The sequence below is a fragment of the Pectinophora gossypiella genome, chromosome 20 (genome assembly GCF_024362695.1).
Source record: "Pectinophora gossypiella chromosome 20, ilPecGoss1.1, whole genome shotgun sequence".
Lineage (NCBI taxonomy): Eukaryota > Metazoa > Arthropoda > Insecta > Lepidoptera > Gelechiidae > Pectinophora > Pectinophora gossypiella.
In genome coordinates this window covers 6,691,601-6,714,847 of record NC_065423.1, presented here as the reverse complement: position 1 = coordinate 6,714,847, position 23,247 = coordinate 6,691,601, and the positions used below count along the sequence as shown (strand labels likewise).

General features: G+C 37.7%; 2 protein-coding genes across 6 annotated transcripts in view; one reads left to right on the top strand and one right to left on the bottom strand.

The window, feature by feature from the left end:
• LOC126376395 (uncharacterized) overlaps positions 1–9,647 on the top strand; it is a 46,828-nt gene extending 37,181 nt beyond the window's left edge. The window contains exons 2-3 of the mRNA XM_050023721.1: positions 2,113–2,321; positions 9,527–9,647. Coding sequence (XP_049879678.1) covers positions 2,113–2,321; positions 9,527–9,647 — 330 coding nt within the window. The remainder of the gene's footprint in view (positions 1–2,112; positions 2,322–9,526) is intronic.
• LOC126375996 (nuclear speckle splicing regulatory protein 1) overlaps positions 1–21,380 on the bottom strand; it is a 115,941-nt gene extending 94,561 nt beyond the window's left edge. For 3 of the 5 annotated variants that reach the window (XM_050023136.1, XM_050023141.1, XM_050023139.1), the window contains exon 1: positions 21,139–21,380. The gene's annotated coding sequence lies outside the window, so the exon portion shown is untranslated. Of the gene's footprint in view, positions 1–1,208; positions 1,235–21,138 lie in introns of those variants that run through there. The other 2 variants (XM_050023137.1, XM_050023138.1) reach the window with 1 other exon arrangement.
• Positions 21,381–23,247: the final 1,867 nt, after the last annotated feature.

Sequence of the window (23,247 nt, the reverse complement as noted above, 5' to 3'; positions counted from 1 at the left end):
TATGCAACCCGTAAGACATGTGTTGTCAACATAGTTCAGTGTTAACAGTGAATCAGCACCATTGTAATAATAATAAGTAATCAAATCTGCGCATGTTAATACTTCCAACTTGTAATTTTTCACGCGCAGCCTTTGAAGCTTCAAATATATATAATTGCAATGCTATTTGTATTTCAAATCGCTGATGACAGCATAACGACCTTTATACTCGTTACAACACCCAGCGGTACTCGTTATACCAGATAAGAATGACGTACAAATTGACTAAGTAATTATTTTTAATAGTTTTCGTTCTTAGCATATTCTATTGCGCCATAGCGCCCGGTTTGCGATTTTGAAGACGCTTTGTTTTTGAATTTGTAAAGGATGGGAGTACCTACATAACATCGATAAGACAACGCCTATTTATCGTTGGGGTAGGCAGAGAACACAGACTTCCACTTACTACGATCTTGACACATCACTTTCGCTTCATCTGCTTTCATTAAAGGCTTCATGAAGTTCAAATTATTTTTATTTATTTTTAATGTTCTTGGTAGTTCTTTAATTAATTACCATTAGTCTTTAGAAAAAGATAATAATGCTAGTAATGTTAGTAATAAGCTATACGTAAATATCACATAGGTAAATACTATGTTTTAATTACTGGCTTTGTTGACGTTGTATTCCTCCTAACCCACAGAAATGATCTTAGATCTGAAAAAATATGCTTATATATATTTTAAAAACTAAAACCCGGTATACGGAAAATCGCGCTTTAAAAGAAACAAGGAAATAGTATAATAGTAGTAGTGTAATAGTATAGTAGTGTAGTATAGTGTAGTAACTTAGTAGTCTGTGTGTATGTATGTTATATCAAAAATCAAATCAATCAAATATACTTATATTATGTGTATATCTGTAACATAAGGCCTAAATAATAGAAAATAGTTATATTTCTCTGATATTTAAAAGATAGCCGTGGTCGTAGCAAACTCTTAGGACAGATTGGCATACAACCACAGGTATCTAATTAATTACAGATAATTAAGTTTCTTTACTTACTTAATAAACCATTCAAAGCTACAGTTTAAATTACGATCTTAAGCAATTAAAAAGTAAAAGTGATTAAATTGAACTTGAAGAAAGTAACTATCATGACAGAAACCGTATTTAATTTACGACTTGAAACTGTTTTAAAAAGTAATATTTGCTAATGCAACACTTACATAATAATAATCACACGTTTCGCCGGTATCTGGAAAAGAAAACGAGACGTTTTAGATATTTAGTAGAAAATAAACATTATCTTCTATCACTGATCATTATAGGTATATTTACAGAAATGGAAATTAAGGCGGTTGTCACACGAAGCGGTTTCACCGCGCGGTGAGGCGGTGCTCGTGTGGAATCGACGGTTTGCACGTGGTATAAGAAAACCAGGTATGCTCGAAAGTGACAGCTAACATTTCAGGGTTAACCCAGCTGACGTCATCTCACCCCGTGTTACCATTTTGTGAACAATAAATTACCCACTACCAATGTTTTTAATTTACTTTGCAAGGCAGTTTTGAACTTTTAGTAAAATGTTGACTTACAGTTTTCATGATTTTTATATAATAATATGTCATAAGTACTTAATAGTAATTAAATGTATAATAAAGGTTAGGTTAGGAGATTGCTACCTTAGCAACAAGGCTGCCTGTTATACTACCTGACCTAACGGATTATTTTTTTAATAGTTTTGTATTGTATAAAATAAAATAAAATGAAGCACATAATAACGGGTTCTTACCGCGTTTAAATGGGGATATGAGACTCCCGATATTTCGACACTGTTGCAAGTGCCATGATCACGGGATATCCCCATTTAAACGCGGTAAGAACCCGTTATTATGTGCTTTAATTATGATAATAACCGCGTAAACTTAAAACAATGTATAAATAAAATGAATTTGAAAAAATAACTAACAGTTAAGTCTGTCACAGAACCATGTATAGAACAATAACAATGAAAGTAAAAACGCTGTCAAAATTATCTACAGTCATAGGCCGATGCAGCCTTAGCACAAAAAAAAACAAAGTCACTCTCCATAGAAATCCAACATAAACACATCTTTTATCACATTCTAGATACGATCCAAGCGCGTACGCGATACCGAGCTGTTTCCCAATCGGCTTTTCGATCCACCGGCGAAAGATCCAACCATTCACAACTACATAAACACTGCACATATAGGCAGTTACTTTCATTCCGTCTCATCTTGGAAGTACAAGTGGAAGTCATCGGTGAAAGCCCGGTTAAAACCGCCGCGGGCGCAGGCGATCAAACCTGTCCGCCGGTATGTAGGTGTTTAGTGGAACTTTGAACATCTTTGGTATGTTAAGCGGTTTTTTAAGGAAATGCGATGGAAAGATAATAATAATACGTAATTTCTTTTCTAACCTAGCATTCTGTTGGGCCATCGTGATAGGCGGCGAGTCGTATCGCCATCTGTGATGGTCAAGCCAACTGTGTTAGTGAGAAATCTCGGTGAGGTGAGAGCACTTAGTTCATCTTGCGATGGATGTACCTCTGACTACCCCAATTGGGTTATAGTCGTGAGCTTATAAGCTTATAACTCGGAAACAAAACAAAGTTTTTGATTTATTTATGTAGTTTTACGCGGGGCTATTCGCCAAGCCACAGCGGAGCAGCGTGGTGGAGTAAGCTCCATACCTTAGCAATGGGACGTATATAGGCTGTTTTGTACAGTCATGAGTAATATCATGTACCCACTTTAGAACCCTATCGCACTATCATGTTTGACATTTAATGAGACTTACGGTTTAATTTGTCAAAAAAGTTAATGTGATATGGTATCAAAGTGTGTTTCGTAGCTGCAGTTCATATGTTTTGACTAGGCTATACCAGTTTATCCTAGAGTGTGCGTACTTATATCAGGATCAACTAGTTTGGCCTAGCCTAAACTAGTCTATCCTATCGGGCTTAGAACAAATTAATTTGGACTAGGCTATACTAGTTAATCCTATCGCGTATAGGAAGAACTAGTTGAGCCTAGGCAAAACTGGTTTGTCCTAAAATCGGGTTCGGCCGGTAACATATACATATTAGTACTCGTGACTGTATATTATGTTGGGACTAATCTTACATTAGCTTGACAATACAAGTTGAAATGCTTATTATGACCGTCGCTGTAACCTTGGAGAGCTCAAGATTATATGGTTCAGTATAGTAAAGACAGATTATTCTAGTCCTTTGCTGATCTTATCATTGTTCATACATTTATGTCTAACAGTGTATTAAGAATATTACATTTTACCCAATGACTCAATTACAATGGTGCTAATTCCTGTAAACACCATCTAATTTTATTTTAAGTTATATCTGTCATTTTTCTTATCCGCCGAAAAGGAAAGGGACGGGTAATCGACAAGCATAAAAATGGAACACACGTCAATTTTAAGCACAAATCTAAAAAACCGTCTAAAAATTTGACATTGGCCAATAACCCGCCAGAATTATGTTAACAGCACTCGTCAAACGGTTTGAATACCAGCGAGACACCTTTTTGATTCGCCCGGGTTATTCATTCATTTACTCATTTCTTCCTAAAATTAAGAGCTGTCAATCATCGTCCCTTTCCTTTTCGGCGGATAAGAAAATGACAGGTATAAATTAAAGTAAAATTAGGAGGTGTCTGCAGGAATCGAGGCCAATATCACAATAAGTACTTACACATTAATAACGGCAAATAATAAACTTTATCATTTATATTCATAAATTCAACAACACATTAAATAAATATCGTAAATATCCGTAAACATTATGTGAAAATGATGATAATAATAAAATTCTAATTTGCTTAAACCTTCTAATGTTTAACTGACCACAGGAATGGTGTACTCCGAAGCATCTATTATGATACGTTTATTACCATAATGATTAAAAATAACGACGCGTTATTAAGAAAAATAAAATTGCATACCGCTAATGAATACCGCACACCTTTGAACACCGTTTTAAGAAACATTTTACGAATATACTTAAATATCTAAACGAGTTTCTTGAAGGTCAAAATAATTTGAAGATCGTTTTGATGTGTAAGTTTGTTGTTATTTTTACGTCAAACAAGATTTAGTACGTCAAACAGATATTTCGGTACTAATTTCAGTGTTGCTCATCGCTCAACTGAGCACCCTCAGGCCTGTTGTCTTAAATTTTGTACATATATGCAGTATCTCAACTGTATGTATTTTGTTAGTGGTGTAACTATGTTAGCTGTATCCTAGTGAGATAAGGGCCTTACATTCTGTGTCTATTCTTTATATAGCTTAGTTATGCCATAGCGTCTCAGACATATCAATCAATCAATCAATCAATAATACTTTATTGCACAACGACATATACAAAATAGGCGGCCTTATTGCTAAATAGAAACACATATCATCGTGGGCATTCTAGACCCATCTTGGGTTAGTCATTTGTCACATCATCATCATCAATTTAAGAGCCACGCTCTTGTCGGTGTAGTATTTTCCATGATACTTTTTTAGGGAAAAATAGGGCAGTGGTTTCCCTCTTGCCTTCCGCCCCGCAGTACTCTGTCTGACGCAAGTGGGATGGCGCCCAGAGTAGTCTATTACAAAGCCATACTAGGACTTCTGTCCTCCGCCTCTGAATAGTACTGACAGTTACTGCTGCCCTCTGTCAGGTTCCAGGTTACAGTTCCTGTGACTTGCCCCTTCCGCCCTGCATTGCCGTACCGTTGGCTCCCATCTTCGCCTCCGCAACCGTGGAGGTCTTCACCCGTATCCCTGGGCAAGAGTTCTACGTTATACCCCGTAGGTCTGGTGGTGGTGGTGGTCATTTGTCACAAGACACCCAAAACATACCTAAACCTACTACATAAAAGGCAAGAGTTTGTTCACCAGAAGTTTCTTCATATATTCTGTGTAGAAGAAATATTACAATCCGTATAAAAATTCCCATGCAAATTGGGTAAATTGTCAATTTCTTTTACTTTCACTCTTTAAAACTTGTTGTTACCTTGTGCGGCGTATTTCAGCCAACGTGAGGTCCACTTTGCCAGACATAATCGTCTGATAATTCAGATAAGACACCAGTATTTATTCGTACCTACTTGTAATAATTAATTTACTCGTCAATTTAAAAGAAATTTCGGTGAAAGTGGTTGTAATATCCATATTTTGTCCACCAATGGCGCCCCTTGAAAATACAGTTCTTTTCGATTAGTTCACGGCCCCCGCAATACCCCTGATTAAAACTTTGAAAAATGTCGTTTACTTATTAAATGTATGAGTTTTTTGTGGCCGGTAAGAGATCTAATTAAATAGTAACCCGATAGAAGAAAGTAAGTGCGCAATACAAACAAATGTCAAATAGCAATATTGCTTTCTTAGATGAATTTCTTCGATGTGGCCATTTTAAGCGCCCTGATTCCAATTCAGCATTCGTTAATGCGACGATAGAAGTTCTGTGCAGCGCGAAGAATACAACAAAACGTTAGTACTGGCCGTATAGCCTGTGGCCTATGAGCTATATTTAGCGAGACGTGACTTAGCAATTGCTACGTCGTTTATTACTTGAAGCCAGTGATGTGCCGTTTGTGAATGTTCCCACTTTAAGATTGTAAAAAGGCGTACTTAAAACTTATGTAAAAAGAGCTTTATTGCCTAATCTTACACACAAACACACACACACAAACAAACACACACACACACACACACACACACACACACACACACATGCACACACACACACACACACACACACGCACACACAAACACTTTTAGTTGTAGGTATATTTTACTTATTTGTAGTACAATGTAACAGCCTCCGTGGTCTAGTGGTTAGAGCGTTAGGCTCACGATCTGGAGGTTCGGGATCGATTCCCGATGGGGACATTGTTCGAAATCACTTTGTGAGACTGTACTTTGTTTGGTAAGGACTTTTCAGGCTTGAATCACCTGATTGTCCGAAAAAGTAGATGATTCCGTGCTTCGGAGGGCACGTTAAGCCGTGGGTCCGGCTATTAGCCGTAAAAACACCTCCACCAACCCGCAGTGGAGCAGCGTGGTGGAGTATGCTCCATACCCCCTCCGGTTGATTGAGGGGAGGCCTGTGCCCAGCAGTAGGACGCATATAGGCAGTTTATGTAATGTTATGTTGTACAATGTATTTTCTAGGGAAGAGCGGAGTCTCCTGATACAGGCGTTACGCTTAAAAGGAGGCTCCAATCACCTTTAATAGTGTATTGGTTTTCTACTACGAATAATGTAATAATCTTGTAATAATCGATAATCGTGTAATAATCTTTAGTCAGATAAGACCAGAGTACAAGAAAGAACAATTTGAAAAAAAGCAGCCAGTGTCCTTACTCATCATCATCAGCCCGTTAACGTCCCCACTGCTGGGGCACGGGCCTTCCCTATGGATGGATAGGGAGTGTCCTTACTATTAATTAGTTTTTACAACGGGAACGTCCCGGGAACGGAACAATACAATACAAAAACGCTTAATTGCACAATCGGCGGCCTTATTGCTAAATAGCAATTCCTTCCAAACAACCTTACGGGGAAAGAACTTGTTACACATTGGAGTCGGGGAACATTTTTTTTGACGTGACTTATTGTAGATTTGCCGCAGATGGCATTAACTACTTGGCCGGACAAATGGGGAGCGCTGAAGGCTGTCATCCGGTACAACGTTTAAGACAACAAGCCTGAGGGTGCCCAGTTGGGAGTCCCTATATCACAAGGACATCATGGTCGCGACACCAATAAAATGGATGCAGTTGTATAAACGCTGACTCACCTGCATACATTGGTCGTGGCTACTTACTGATGTAAGTGAGCAGTCGTTACATGAGCCTTGTCAGGGGCCTTTGGCGGGTCAATAATAATTGAATAACCAACAATCCAACCCCAAACCCACCAACCCCAACCAACCAACCAACCCCATCAACCCTGGTGTCAGGGTTACTATAACCCACCCTAACCCTGACCCCATAGGGTGTTTTTATTTTGCGGCGATACGCTTGTCCCGCCCTGGTTCTGTGTTCAGTAAGCATTAAGCAGTTTGTTTTATAAAGCACCATATTTCTCTGTGCCAATTGAACCTTAGCTTCTACAACCTCTACAGGCTTCTATGGATTCCCATGCCATAAGAGAATCTCTCTACATGGACACCAATATTTTCCTCTCCATATAAAGGCAGGCGTGTTATTGGTCGTTCAACCACGCCTGCAGGCTTTAGGGTCATAAATCCTTTTGTAAAAGGTAAATAAATACTGGTCATTGTTGTTTGTTACTCAATGTATCTTGTGTTTGTGCATCAGGGTATAAATGGATAATATTTGACGCAAAAAAAAAACAAAGAAAAAGTCCATTTCAAAATATTATTGACAAAATTAAAAATTACTCTCGAAATAAAATGTATTATTTGTTAAAATGTATCGCAAAACGAAAGTAACTTGTTGATATTTATATTTAATTATAATTCAACTCGTTTTACAAACTGTAAAAAACACTTTTCAAAACCCTTCACGTTTTCAAACGGTGCTGCTGCACCTACTTAATTATTTTATTCATGAAAACTCGTTGAAATATAATTGTCAAAAGAACGGAAATCCTAATTCGTTTAATAAGATAGCTAAACTTCTTCTGGTCATCATAAATCTAATTATAATTACTATTTTCACCCTGACCACACACTAATTTAAGAGCCACGTTATTCATACTCCATGCTACTTTTTAGGGAAAAATAGGGCAGTGGTTTTTCCTCTCGCCTTTCGCCCCAAAATACAATAACACGAAAATACAACTCGTCAAATCTAGGCAACGGGTTTTTACTAACTTAAACAAACATTGTGGAATATAGAAACCTGTATCATCCTCTTCTAAGGCCAATGTCAAAGAAAGTCTTAATAATGATATAGCTAAAGGTAAGTAGCTAAGTAGGTAACAGTTTTCAAGTCACGGCGACGGAAACGCAATCGCACCCAGCATACTAAGCGCTTATGACTCCACATCCGGCTTGGAGGCTCCTAAATGGCTTAAGCTAAAACCATATATGAGCATTGGGGTGGCGGGAATGATGGCTTGAATTTTATTATGTTTTTTTTTTGTCCAGTGTTCAACGGTCGGCCTAGAAATTGTATATGTCGTTACGTCGGTGTCACGTCTGTAGTGTATTCGCCTCAATATAATTACAAAATATCGGCTCGTTGCTACATACTACGTCTTCACTCCACCCCCATACATCCCGTAAGTACAGTTTACTTTTTAACCCTATCACGGGCGGAGACCATGGGTCATTGATGGTTCATAATAGATAATATGACACCTTAGAATCGCAACGTCATTAGACGCTCTGTCCTTGAAAGTGTTAATTGTGGCCACCGCGTAGTGCATCGCCCGAGACGACAGATTATATATGTGAATCGATTATATCGATTCAAGTATTTTATAATATATTACCTATTTCTTTATATATTTACGTGTATTACAATAAGAGGTGTTTATATACTTATGTAAACACTACAGTGTCCATATGGTAGGCTGTTTTGGTGGTCTAGTCCTTTATTAATGAGTGTCTGTGTGTACTGAAGTATTCATGATGAATAATGAGATCCATCTGATAATAATGACACTTCTATATAGACTCGGGAATCGGGATCTAAAACACTGAATTCGGCATTCCGAGTTTGAATTCATGTTTGAATCATAGATAATTGATATCACGTAGTTGCCTTTTCGGATTTATGTGACCTAACCTGTATTGGGCTGGGTTTCCCTTCGCGGGTTGGAAGGTTAGACGGGTAGTCGCTTCTGTAAAAAACCGGACGAACAAGGACTAAAAAGAACGGGATAATGCTAAGTAGGGAGATGTGTGATTTTAACAGACTCAAACTAAGTCAACTACATAGGCTTAAAGACTAATATTTTATTAATTTATTTAGTTTTGTTAATGTTATATAAACTACGTGCTAGAAAGCTCGTCAGTGGTTGGCAACATTGGCAGGTTTCCAAAATATGTTTAACAGTGAATCACTTTCACACACATTAAAGTTGTACGTATTTTCTTGAACCATTTGCGGAGTTTCTCGCGTCGTCTTTATGGCTTTAACACGTTTCGAAACGGTAGTAGAACATCTATGAAAAATGACTATCTTTCACGAACGTAATTTAGGGGTAGGCAGATCGACATAACGTAGCATTACGCCTTATTCTACACTACACTTCAATGTTGCCGTTTTATGAATTGCTTCAATGTGGCCTTTTAAGACGGAGACCTACGGGGTGGTTGAAAAAGCCACATCAAAGCAATTCAAAAAAAGCAATATTGCAGTTTGACATTTGTGTGCATTGCGCACTTACTTTTATAATATACAAATGTCAAATTGCAATATTGCTTTTTTTACCACCCTGATTCTCAAAAAGACAAAGCCGTATAAGAAGTATAGGTAATCAGATAATGAGAAATGGTGTATGACTAATAAATTATATCTTTTGTCTGTCACAGATTCTTGGAAAACTGTGCCAAGATTAGCTTCCTTGCCATGAACTCCATTCGTCTGGGACCAGCTAACCGTGAAGATAGGTATCACACAGAGACATCTAACGGAATGTATACTTACCAATGAACAACCTAGGTTTACCTTACAACCTACATAGCATTCAACCTAGAAATAGTTTTCTTCTGTCGTGTGCCATTCTGTATATGTTTTTTTTTTTTAATATTGAAGATGTACCGCAATAAAAATAGTAAACAAACAAAGGGGCCTTCACTATCACACATCACGGGCCAAGTAATGTAAATAAAGTTTAGACAGTGAATAAAACGATAACTTCAAGAAATACTTATAGAATAGAATAGAATAGAATAGAATAGAATAGAAAAAGTTTATTATAAAAGGACGCCACACACAAAAAAAGTCAACAACATCATATCAAATTTCCACTAAAACAATTACAAAAAAGCAAGACGGATGTTTGTCGAAATGACCATAAGGTGGTGGTGGACGTCCTGAGATAAAAGGGCCTCACTCAGCACAAGTCGCGGCGTGAACCACGACGCTGGTATTATGTGGACCCTGTTAGGTGACGCACGAACATCGTATTCCATAAACATGTGTTAATGGTGTGTATATTCAAATTCAATTCAAAAATATACATTATAATATATACCAAATTATTTTAATAGAATTAGAGTGTACATAGACAAATATTATCGCAAAGATGTATACGTAAATACTTAAGGTTAGAATAAAAAAGAAAGTTATTAATATAGGTAAAACTAGTAAACAAATGTAATAATATAAACAAATACGAATTCCATGAATGTGTATTGTGTAGTCTGTCTTAGTACCTATCTATCGCGCGCGCCGCACCCCGATTCTAGCTCGGTCGGTAAAGTAGTTTGGTTACTACTAGTACTTACTTATAAACAAAATATTTTTTTCCATTCGACCGCCGCGCTGCCGAACGGGCACGACGTGTTCCCAAAGTAAAGCGAAATTATAAATTTGTAATAGAATTGCGTATATTAATTAAAAAGAAAAAATAAAGTGAATCAAATAAAGCAAATATACATTAACCAAATAAGAAACAATAAATTAAGTACGTCCAGTACACTCAACAACATCCAAAGTAAATAATGGAAACGTGCAGTCGTTTGAAAACCCCAATAAACAAATCCATGAGGTAAGCCAAAACAAAATATAGTGTTTTATGCTTAATGTACCCACCTATACCATCCACTAATATTGAATAAGTACGCACTTTTTATTTTTGATTGACGGACAGTATAATTAAGCCTGTGTATAATATTGCCATTACTTTTCAGACCATGCAAACATTACCCGACGGAAAATAATAATAATCATGACAAAGGTTGTGTCGCCGCATCCAGCCCGCTAGGAGGACTGCGCCACGTTGACGTGTCGAAACCAATTAGGTAAAATTTTAATTTGCTTAATAGCTGCATATCTAGGAGATAGCATTTGTACTTTGATTTAAAGCTGTACTTCAACTCTATAATGTAATGAAATTCAATTTAGGTAATCCAATAGTTCAATTACAAAGTTATCTACACCGACAACTAGTCCTTAACTGCAATAACACAATAGTTTACAAATTATAATTGAAATCACAATAATCACTCAGGAATTTAGCGATTCGTCGCAAGTTTTGGCGCGCTTTTTGACAAGCAGTGTCATTAACATTTTTTTTGTTTTAATTTTCCCCGAAGGGCAATGCAAAAGGAACTATGCCCTGTTTTCTTGTTTCCTTGTTTCTTGATGATGTCTAGTGATTAAAGTAATGACGATGAATGATGAAACCTAAGCCACCACCCCCGAAGCAGACTTCTACTCCGAACCCCAAAGCGGCTTGTTGGCACGAAGCGAAAATAGATAGGTACACTTTGTTTATTGAATATTCCGATATAATAACACTGTCGCGAATGTTTTCCGACTAACTTAATGCGATCAGTAACTACAAAACACCACTTCGTATTAATTATTTAGATTATTTAATGAAGAAAGCAACCGTCCCGTTTCCGTTCCCGCCAAAAAGTCTGTCATAAACAAGATGGCCTAGTGCTGCCAGAGACACGACGCTCCGCTAAAGTGTCGGCTGTCGAACACTCTGTTCCAATCATATGTATTAAAAAGTAACTCACATTGTAAGATAAATGAATTATTACCTGATAGTCGGAAAGGTCGCGAGTGAGACAAGTCTGCGTTATGTAAAGCCACTATCAGGTTGTACGCAGCTTTCTTAATTATTACGACACGAATCCCATTTACCATTTCAGGTGTTTGATCACAGGGCAGGTTCAAAATCGTGTTCAAAAATCTGGGTGCCGGTGTCTTTCCTTTCGAAATTATTTAATAGTAAGACCACAAACCAGACACTTCCTATATATAAAAATCTCATTCTGAACGTGTACGTTAGATAGATCTAGCGCGCGCGGTTCCCTTTTACTCCTGAGCGGCTTACGGTCATTAAGATAAAGCCTCAGAGGGGGTGAGGTAAATCTAGCTCGGCGATCGATTCGAGTTGGTGCGGGGTGGAAAGTTACTGTTCTACATACAGCGGCGACGGTTGACTACGTCGTCGACAAACCGCAGCGACGGTCACAAACACGTGGAAGTGTTTTTTTTACAGCTAATAGCCGGGATTTAACGTGCTCTTCGAAGCACAGAAGCATCTATTTTCAGACAATCAGGTGATTCAAGCCTGTAAAGTTCTCATCATACAAAAGACGGTAAAAAAGTGATTTCGACAATGTCCCCATCGAGAATCGAACCCGGACCAGACGAGCCTAACGCCATCCAATCAATACTTTTAATTACCATGTAAGTATAAAACTTTACTTACATAACTGATTGATCTTATACTTTCCATTTGATTGGTTTTATCGATGGTCGAGTATTGTTGGTGATGATCGAAAGTCAATGATGTTACTGACTTATTGATGTAATGATTAGGTCGTTATTACATCGTTATGTAAGACTTGTAAGTAAGTAAGTAAGTAAGTATGTAATGAAATGTCTATTTAACAGGCATATTAATAGACATGGAATATAATAAAAATAGTAATAATATCAATAGTGTACTTAGTTGAAAATTCAATAAGTAGAAAAAGGTGATAAAATGTCGGACTTATTATTACGTTTTTCTTGATTAAAATTCATAAATAAGTTAAAAAGAAAAAATTAAAATGTTTTTCGTTAGTTTTAGATCTGTCTTTATTTAGTAATCAGAATTTCATAATTTATCTTGAACCCAGTACGGTCACGAGTACTAATATGTATACACTTTGCAACCATGTCACTTTAACTTTTTTGACAAATTAAACCGTAAGCCTCATTAAATGTTAAATGTAATAGTGCGACAGGGTTCTAAAGTGGGTACATGATATTGCACATGACTGTACACTACCCAATTCAGCGGTTTTGAGCCCACTCAGTTATACAATGATTCTATGATAAAGACATTCTAGTCAACCGACTAGGAAGTAACAGCGGTAACAACACTTGACTGAGTCAAAGGTGACCAGATAACTTGAGTTACATTACACCACTGCCGTGACAATGTCTCTCTCAGTTAGTCCACTTAACCGTAGTTAAGTTATTAATTTGCGTAACCTGAAATATTACGTTCCGCCTCAACTGACCTAAGTTTACCTCACCCCCGTCGGTCTTACATTAGACTTCAATCGTGTGGCGTCAGACGTCACACACATAGATGTGCGTGTAGAATAACGTCAATGTGTAGTATCTGTGTAAAATGAGGTGTTTGTATGAAGTGTCCGGACTTTTCTAAAGTCATTCATTCGCTCATTCTTTTTAAAATTAACAACTGTCAATCATCCGTCCCTTTCGTTTTCGGTGGATAAGAAAATGACAGGTATAACTTGAAATAAAATTAGGCAGTGTCTGCAGGAAAACAGGGCCAGTATGTTATTCAAAACAAAAACCTTTTTTGTGAAATAAAGGTCCTAATAAGTTAAATAATAAAGTTATTAAATATAGAACTAGAGGTACCTATAGTATATCTTCGCAGTATTCGCTATAAAAAGCGTAATCTTTCTGCCCTTATGAAATCATACATACATACATAAACAGCCTATATACGTCCCACTGCTGGGCACAGGCCTCCCCTTAATCAACCGGAGGGGGTATGGGGCATACTCCACCACGCTGCTCCAATGCGGGTTGGTGGAGGTGTTTTTACGGCTAATAGCCGGGACCAACGGCTTAACGTGCCCTCCGAAGCACGGAATCATCTTACTTTGTCGGGAAATCAGGTGATTCAAGCCTGAAAAGTCCTTACCAAACAAAGGACAGTCTCACAAAGTGATTTCGACAATGTCCTCATCGGGAATCGAACCCGGTCTAGACCACGGAGGCTGTTATGAAATCATAATAACATTAATTACTGTTCCGTTTGCCAGACTAGTTCTTTCACGTGCAATTCTATAAAACCACTTTTTATCACCCATTATAATCCCATCGTCGTCTCATTCCACATTCCAAGATACACCTTAATGCGTTAAGTTAAGCAATAAATTCCTTCATACAAGATTTTTTTATAAATTATCACGATTTATATCCAACTAATTTAAATGTTAGGTATTTTAAAGCAATAAATTAGATGCAATTATATGGTATACCTATTAAAAGTTAATAGTGCTCGGAAATTGTAGATTGCATATAAAGTAACAGCCTCTGTGGTCTAGTGGTTTGAGCGTTAGGCTCACAATCTGGAGGTTCGGGTTCGGGGATGAGGATATTGTCGAAATCACTCTGTGAGACTGTCCTTTATTTGGTAAGGACATTGCAGGCTTGAGTCATCTGATTGTCCAAAAAAAAACACGTTTCCGTGCTTTGGAAAGCACGTTAAGCCGTTGGTCCCGGTTATTAGCAGGAAAACACCTCCACCAATCCGCAGTGGAGCAGCGGGGAGTATGCTCGATACCCTCTCCGGTTGATTGAGGGGAGGCATGTGCCCAGAAGTGGGACATTTATAGGCTATTTATGTTATGTTTATCAAGTAAGTAGGTATATAATAATATATTATATATTTATGATAAATCGTTGTATGTGATAGTGTAATAGCCCGTCAGCGGTGTCTTCCCCAGCATGTCGTAAAATCCAACAGATTGTGTCTTTTCTAACATGATGGGCATCTGTTATAAAGGCTGTTCCCTTATCACCATAAGGTTCATTATATCCATCTCAGGACTTTGTATCAACAGTGGCCGCAAGGTATGAATGCGTTTGACCGTGCGTACGATGTGGCCTACGGTGGACCACGCAAACTCAAATAGAACCTATTCACTCTTGCCTTGAAAATCCAGAAATTGTATCTATCAGAGAACAATGACGCAGGAGCATTCCATTCTTTAGCAAATCGCATAATGTAGGAGGAAGCTAATCTGCCATAGAGGCAGCCAATCAGCTCGCGACACCAAACACTTCAGGTCCCCGATACCGACCCCGCCGGCGTGGTCGACGATTTCCCTCATTCAGCGCTTATCGCTATCGACCCACTAGGGTCGATTAATTCTTTCAAATATTCTTCCTCTCAGACGACGCCCTGAGCCGAGGTTCGCGCCCAACTGGGCACCCTCAGGCCTGTTGTCTTAAACGTTGTACCGGGTGAGAGCCTTCAGCGCTCCCCATTTGTCCGGCCAAGTAGTTAATGCCATCTGCGGCAAACCTACAATAAGTCACGTCAAAAAAAAAGAAGCTAATCTGGCGGTTTGAAGAGGAATGTCGACCATGTGGATGGAATCCCTCCCTACATAGTAGTCCGACGGTGGAACGCTAGGTGGAATCAGTTCGTGAACCCTTACCGAAATTACTTGTGGCGCTGCACACCACGTTAGGAATTACGAGCGTGAACTTACGTATGTATAGTATAATGATAGTCGCTTCGCTAACGTTGTCTCATTCTAGTGAATGCCAAGTGAAGAGAAATGCGACCATTTTAGTATAACATGAACGCACCGGTTTGCTGTTTCTCTAAGATTAATGTGCATTTCTTTGCATTGTGCATTGTACGATAAATCGTGATTTCTAAATGGTACGAATGTTAATATAAACGTAGGAGAATTTGTTATCATTGCAAAAAGCCCATAAGAAACAACTCGAGTATGGACGCTGCGATTAATATATAAGTAAGTAACATAACATAAAAAATACTTTATTGCACAAAACAGGAAAAAAACAAAATACAAAACAAAAGAGAAATAGAATGAGTACAATAGGCGGCCTTATTGCTAAGTAGCAATCTCTTCCAGGCAACCTTTAAGTACAGGAGATATTTATTATTATGTAATATAGCGGGATAGTGCAGCATGCGAATACTTGTACGTATAAAAAATAAATACACTTTCGACTACATAAACTACATAATAATAATACACATAATTATAATTGTTATAATAAATAAATATCACTACATATACTATGGAAGAAAAGGAGTAGATAGATTATGAAGATGAAGAGGAAATAGAGGTAAGGAAATGCGCCTTGACTTGCCCTTTAAAGGACTCCAATGACGAAGCTCTCCTAATGCTTTCAGGCAGAGAATTCGACAAGTATTTTTTTCTAATAAGATGCATACCCATGCAAAATTGACTCTGCCTGGAGTGTTTAATGGTTTTAGCAAATATGATAGAAAATGGTTTTTAAATTATGACTTAGAAGAATTTTTCAAACTATATTTCCAACAACTTTAGCTTCGGTTTTTTTTTTAAATTAAAGTAGGCTCGCGTTTGACCACAATCTCACCTGATATTAAGTGACGATGTGGTCATAATTCATATAATTTTACATGGTGGACAGTCATAATTCAAAACAATTACTTAAGTAAATAGTATTTTTCAATCGCCTATCACATTGGTTTAACAAAAAAGTAGAAGTCGGTACTTAGTTCATCTTGTGGTGGATATACCTCTGACTACCCCAATTGGGTTATAGTCGTGAGCTTATATTTTATGTACATTTTTTAACACACAGCGAAGCACTGGAACTGTCTGTAATGTCGTCTGTTTTTCCAAATCGTTATAATCTGGGAGTCTTCAAGTCTAGAGTGAATAGGCATTTGCTAGGTAAGCGTGATCGACCTTAGACCACATAGTCACTTACCATCAGGTGAGATTGTGGTCAAACGCGAGCCTATATTATTAAAAAAATATATACAATTAGGGATATCATTGCGATAATATACAAATTAAAAAAATGCCTGCTAAAAAGTATTTTAATACGGTGTAACCTCCAAAAGGTGGAAAGTGGGCAAGTCTCACCCACACATGCAATCACACATACACACATATGTACAAACATACATGTATACATACCACTTTCATTCTCACGAGCGGCGAGTGAATCAACTGCAATTTGGTTAGCGCCAAATTGTTGGTTAACTTACGTAACATGAAGCGAGTCAGTCACTGGTCAGTTTTGAATATCTGCTTATTTGCGTTCCTTCTACAATATTAACATACATGGAAAGGATTCACGAGGAGCTCGGTGGCGCAGCGGTTAACGCGCTTAGTATGCGATTGTTGAAGTTAAGCAACTTTCGCAAAGGCCGGTCATAGGATGGGTGACCACAAAAAAAAAGCTTTCATTTCGATCTCCTCCGTGCTTCGGAAGACACGTTAAGCCGTTGGTCCCGGCTGCATTAGCAGTCGTTAATAACCATCAATCCGCACTGGGCCCGTGATGGTTTAAGGCCCGATCTCCCTATCCATCCATAGGGAAGGCCCGTGCCCCAGCAGTGGGGACGTTAATGGGCTGATGATGATGAAAGGATTCACGCACATATCCCCTATACGGGTAAGCAGAGGCACAAGTCGCCAGAAACAATAATTGGTAGAGTACAAATTAATGCAGAACAGACACAAAGATAGGACGTATATATCGAAATAACTTCAAAAAGTAATAATCGATATACTTAGTAAGATTAATAACAATTAGGTAATTCAAAAATCGCTGCTAGGTGTTTTCTCATCATTTATACGATAAGGTGCAAAAGTCCAATCAGTTTCTTGCAAAGTTATAAAATAACTGGTTGCACTTAAGACGTCATGGTTATATGTAGTTTCTGTAATAGACCAAAAACATAAACTTTATAATTATGACAACTAATGGTTCATAATTTCACCACTGTTTACAAATAATTCGCTACACTTTTGCTCTATGGTTGTACCTCTGTCCGCCTCGTAAGAAATGACGGGCGTGAATAAAAGTATACAGTTCAAAAAAATAGAGAAAAAAAAACCTGATCTATTTTCACAAACTAGCCAAACACAGTAGTACCCCGTTGATGTCTTTTGTATGGGCGTTCACAACATAATTAATACGACAAAACGTGAGCAATTTCGACGATTTCCTTTTATTATTCATTACAAAATGGCGTTTAATAATATTTGTAAACACATAAACAAGTGCTCGGGCATTCCCGATTGTCAGTAATGTACACATGTACTTACGTATGTTTGTACGTTGTATTGTTTTTTTAAACAATAAGCCATTAAAATGGCCGATAGCCGGTACAAGGTGCAAAAATCATATTTATAATGGAGCGTAATCTTATCTTGTTTGGCGAACAGTGGAAAGGTTGTTCTTAGAACTCTCTGTGACGTGATCTTTTTGCATTTTTAGTGTATTACTACATACATTGCATCACGAAGATAGGCATGGTGTAAACTCACGTCTTCGAAGGCAAAAAGTCACTTTATAATCAGACAGACATTGTTTGGTGATCATCTAATCTTCTTCTATCGTGTGGGTTATGAGGTGGAGTACCAACCTCATCAACCCTGGTGTCAGGGTTACTATTGAACCGCCAAAGGCCCCTGACATGGCTTATGTAACGACTACCATCAGAAAGTAGTAACCGGGACCAATAGCTTAACATGCCTGCCGAAGCACGGATCATCTTACTTTCGGATATTCAGGGGATGGATGGATCAGCCTGTAATGTCCTAACCAAACTAGGGATCACAAAGTCATTTTTGTGATATGTGCCCATCGGGATTTGAACTCGGCACCTCCGGGTCGTGAGCGCAACGTTCAAACCACTGAACCACGGAGGCCGTTAAGTAATAAAAAAGAAGTAGTAGTAGAAAGTAAAGTAAAGTAAAAAGATAGAATGTCCAGAGACACTGTTACTTTATTGAAATATTTAAAACACAAAAGTGACCTGTGCAATAATGCCAATAAACCATAATCAATTATGGTTACAACAGTTGGCAACGCAGCCGGTAACGAAAAGACACGATTTTACTGTGAAATCAGAGCAATGAAGGTTACATTTTGTAAATTTCGCATTTTACTAACGTAGTAGGTACTGCTCCAGTTTAAAAGTTGCCACTTACCTTACTGAGAGAAATATGTTTAGACCGTTAGACCTTCGCCTTCTTTTTGACGTGAATTATTGTAGATTAGGGATCAGAGTCGTGATTTTATGTTCTTATGGCGTTGAGTAAACTCTAATAATCTGCGCCTCCAGTTGATTGAAGAGAGGTCTGTGCCCAGCAGCCCACTGCTACCTATAGCATATAGGCTGTTTATGTTTTATGTAACAGTTTTGCCTGAAGGGAGGTAGAAAACTAAGTCCATATCATTGGTATTTTTTTTTTGACGTGAATTATTGTAGATTTGCCGCAGATGGCATTGATTACTTGGCCGGACAAATGGGGAGCGCTAAAGGCTCTCACCCGGTACAACGTTTAAGACAACAGGGCTGAGGGTGCCCAGTTGGGCGCGAACGTCGACACAGGCCGTCGTCTGAGAGGAAACATATTTGAAAGAATTAATCAACCCTAGTGGGTCGATAGCGATAAGCGCTGATTGAGGGAAATCGTCGACCACGCCGGGTCGGTATCTGGGTTCTGTAGTGTTTGGTGTCGCAAGCTGATTGGCCTCCTCTATGGCTAGAGTAATCGGGTCGTCGGAATCGTATATTACGTCCTTCGGATGCCGACACTTTTCAGTACCGTCCCTGAGCGGGATGTAGTTAGAACTTTACCCAGATGGGATAATACATAGGTTTTTTTATTTATATATTTTTTCTAGGCACGTTTTTTCCATCCCCTTTTTATGTGATTTCCGGGATAAAAAATTATCATATCTTCTTCCGTAGGTCACAAATTATTTGCATACCTAATTTATTTTTTATCGGGTTATCGGTTTTAGCGTGCAATGGTAACCAACAGATAGTTACTTTGGCATTTATAATATTAGTGTTAGAGCCAAGTCTAGAAAGAGAATACAAGACTTTATTTTCGTATTATATTCTTTCTTTTTAATTAAAATGCTTCTGTCTTAACATATTCACAACTTTCCCCTTAGCTTATCATAAGAACGTGTTTTTTTCACAAATATTTAAAGTTTAGCCTCAGTTTTTAATAATATTTGTAATATATTAATTTATTCCGGCTTTTTATGACTTTGTGTATATAGTTTTGCATATGTTTTAGGAAAAATGGACTTTATGTGTTCTGTGAGAGCGAAGGTCAAGCTAAGAGAGGTTAAAAACATAAGAAAGAGCGAATAGGAATATCTAATAGCATCATCTTTAATATTGTGATCTTTTAGTTGGCACACACTTAAACATAATAGTAATCTGTATTTTAGATGAAGTGTTCGATGGTTTGTTAAAAATGCTATTTAGACTGTCGAATATATTTATTTTGACTGCTTCTTTTCATTGCTTTTGGTTTTTTGTCTGTGATGAAAATGGAGGAAGCGAAAGTGGCGTGTTAGGATCGTAGTACCTAAGTAGAATTCTGTAGTCTCTGCCTACCTCGAAGGAAAATAGGCGTGATGTTATCGAAGTATGTGTGTATTTTTAATTATCTTATTCGTTGTGTTTTACGTGCTATAAAGTATGGTTATTTTTATACTTAGTTAAGTATTTATGTACCTACTTAAGTAATATAAATAACAATTACTATCAATAAATTATTTCCCATAAAAAATATGAAAATGATCTCGAACACATAAGGTAGGTTAATCGCAATTATACTTTATAAATCAAGAACCAATAATTTTAAAAAGAAAGTAAGCAATCAACATAGGTACCTACATAAAAGCGCTTTGCATAACGTAAACATCACCCATACAAAGCACGGGAGACTCGACGTGGGTACGTTATGGGTGAACCAAGTCAAGAACACCAGCTAAGGTCATACACTTCCAACCTCATACAATTAAATAAAGAAACTGCATTCCATTTTTTACTTACAAGTTACTTACAACAGTCTACTTGAAAAGGCGCGCTTTTTTAAGCTTTTTTTTATTTATTTGCTAGCTTTTTTTGTACATAGTTACCGCGCTAGATACAAATATATAGGTAGGTAGGGTATATTAGAAATTGAAAAAATCAAGTTTTAAATTTCGAAGACAGAATTCCTCGCAGAAGACTTGGGAAAGCAATTTCAACAAAAAGAGGGCAAATACCTAGTTGTTCCATCTCAAATACTTTTTTAAGCGTTGCATTGCAATCGAGGTAGCCGCCAATTTGCAAAATGGCCGAAATTCTTACCTGAAGCAAACTGCAGCATCACCTGACAGAAAACTATTAAGCAAAACTGTTTCAATCACTCACCTATTGTATCCGTTAGGTCACACGCCACAATCCGGAATTCAACAATTTTGTTACAAAAAAACACTAGACTTCCAACTTTCATGCACTGTCCTTGTAAGCTTTTAATTCGTTCTTTCAAGTCGCTGATATCGCATTTAAATGAAAACGTTTGGGTATCACAGTTAGCACCAATTAGAAGAGATTACTTTCAAATGTTTTTTGGAGCGAGCGGGACGGACATGCGTCTCGGACGACGGTTCGCGGTTCACTGAAGGAAGAGAAGTGAGGAGACACGTCACACGCTGCGCCCGCGCCGGTTGAACCTTTACTTCACTGTAGCTCGATGGAGAGGTTTTGGTGCTTCAGGTTTTTTGAGGAATGAAATGGTTAATTGCTGTTTAGCAATAAGGCCGCTAGATTGTACTGTATCTATCATCATTTGTGTAAATTTGTTTTGTATGTTGTGTGCAATAAAGTATATTTGATTTGATTTGATTAATATTTAGTATGTTTATCCAACTTCTTAGTATTTTGTCATAGATTTTTATGTACACATTACTAGTTCTGTAAAAATACCTTTCGGTAAAGTGATACTGATAAATTATAAAAATTATATTAATACATATATTACAATGCTCAAAAATACGTCGCTTTGAGAAAAAGAAATGCACCATTTTACTCCACTTGGCGGAAACACTACCATGTGTTCAAATGCAAAAAATATAATTTATAAATATTTTATAGACATGCAAATTGTCTGATTTAAATTTAAAAACAGAATAACATAAATAACATAAGTTTTGTATAACCATTTTTTTTTTAAACTTGCAAAACGTTAAAGATATTTTCTATCATAATTTATTGAAAAATTGTGTTACAATTTACCTAGGACAACATGAAAAATTACTTGCTTTATTTTACCTACATTTTACCACGTAATAAATAAATTACGATCTACTCTGAACGGGTGTGCCGTGTGCGTGCATGAAGCGGTTGATGAATGTAGAGGAAGCAAGAGAAGTGTCTCAGGATCGAAGCAAATGGAATTCTATAGTCTCTGCTTATCCCGGTGAGAAATAGGCGTGAGTTTATGTGTGTATGTATGTAAATAAATTATGATTGTGAAAAAAATCCAAGTATCAAGACGATAGAGTCGTCATAGGCAGGCACCATCTCGCGGCCTCGATACTCCAACACCAGCAAACACCTCTCTACGACTGCGCCACGCCTCGCCCTGCACTCAGGCTCTAATACAAATCTATTCCACATTCACGACCAATTCAACATCCATATCCCTGTCGGAGGAATGTGTGAAGACATTTTGAAGTTCTTCTATCCTGTGGATTGTGAGGTGAATTACCTTGGTGTCAGGGTTATTATTGAGCCGCTAAAACCCCTGACATGGCTCATGTAACGATTACTCACTTACATCAGTAAATAGTAACCGGGACGAACGGCTTAACGTGCCTTCCGAAGCACGGATCATCTTACTTTCGGACAATCAGGTGATCAGGTGCCTGTAATGTCCTAACCAAACTAGGGATCACAAAGTGATTTTTGTGATATGTCCCCACCGGGATTCGAACCCGGGGCCTCCGGATCACGAGCCCAACGCTCAACCACTGGACCACGGATGCCGTAACACCAACAATGACAATGAAATATGAAAATGAAGTATTGACTACCACTAGTTAGTTTTGTTATTGTTTATAAATTGTTGAAATGTTTCTATAACGTCTCACAGTAGTGACGGATGAAGAGAAATGTGTAGTAGGCAAATAAACAATTAACATTCATACATAAACTCACGCCTATTTCCCACCGGGGTGAGCAGATACTATGGAATTCCATTTGCATCGATCCTGACACACTTCTCTTGCTTCCTCAACATCCATCAATCAACATATTTAATTACAACAATATATTTTATATTTACATACATAAGATCACGCCTATTTCCCATCAGGGTAGGCAGAGACCACAAAGGTGAGTACACCCAATGACAACCCCCGGTTCGTGTAGGACTATTGCAGATTATGAGAAAAAATTGGTACTTGGCTATCAGGTATTTTCCTTTTTTTAAATGTTTACCACATTTTATTATAAATATAATATATAAAATACCCAAAA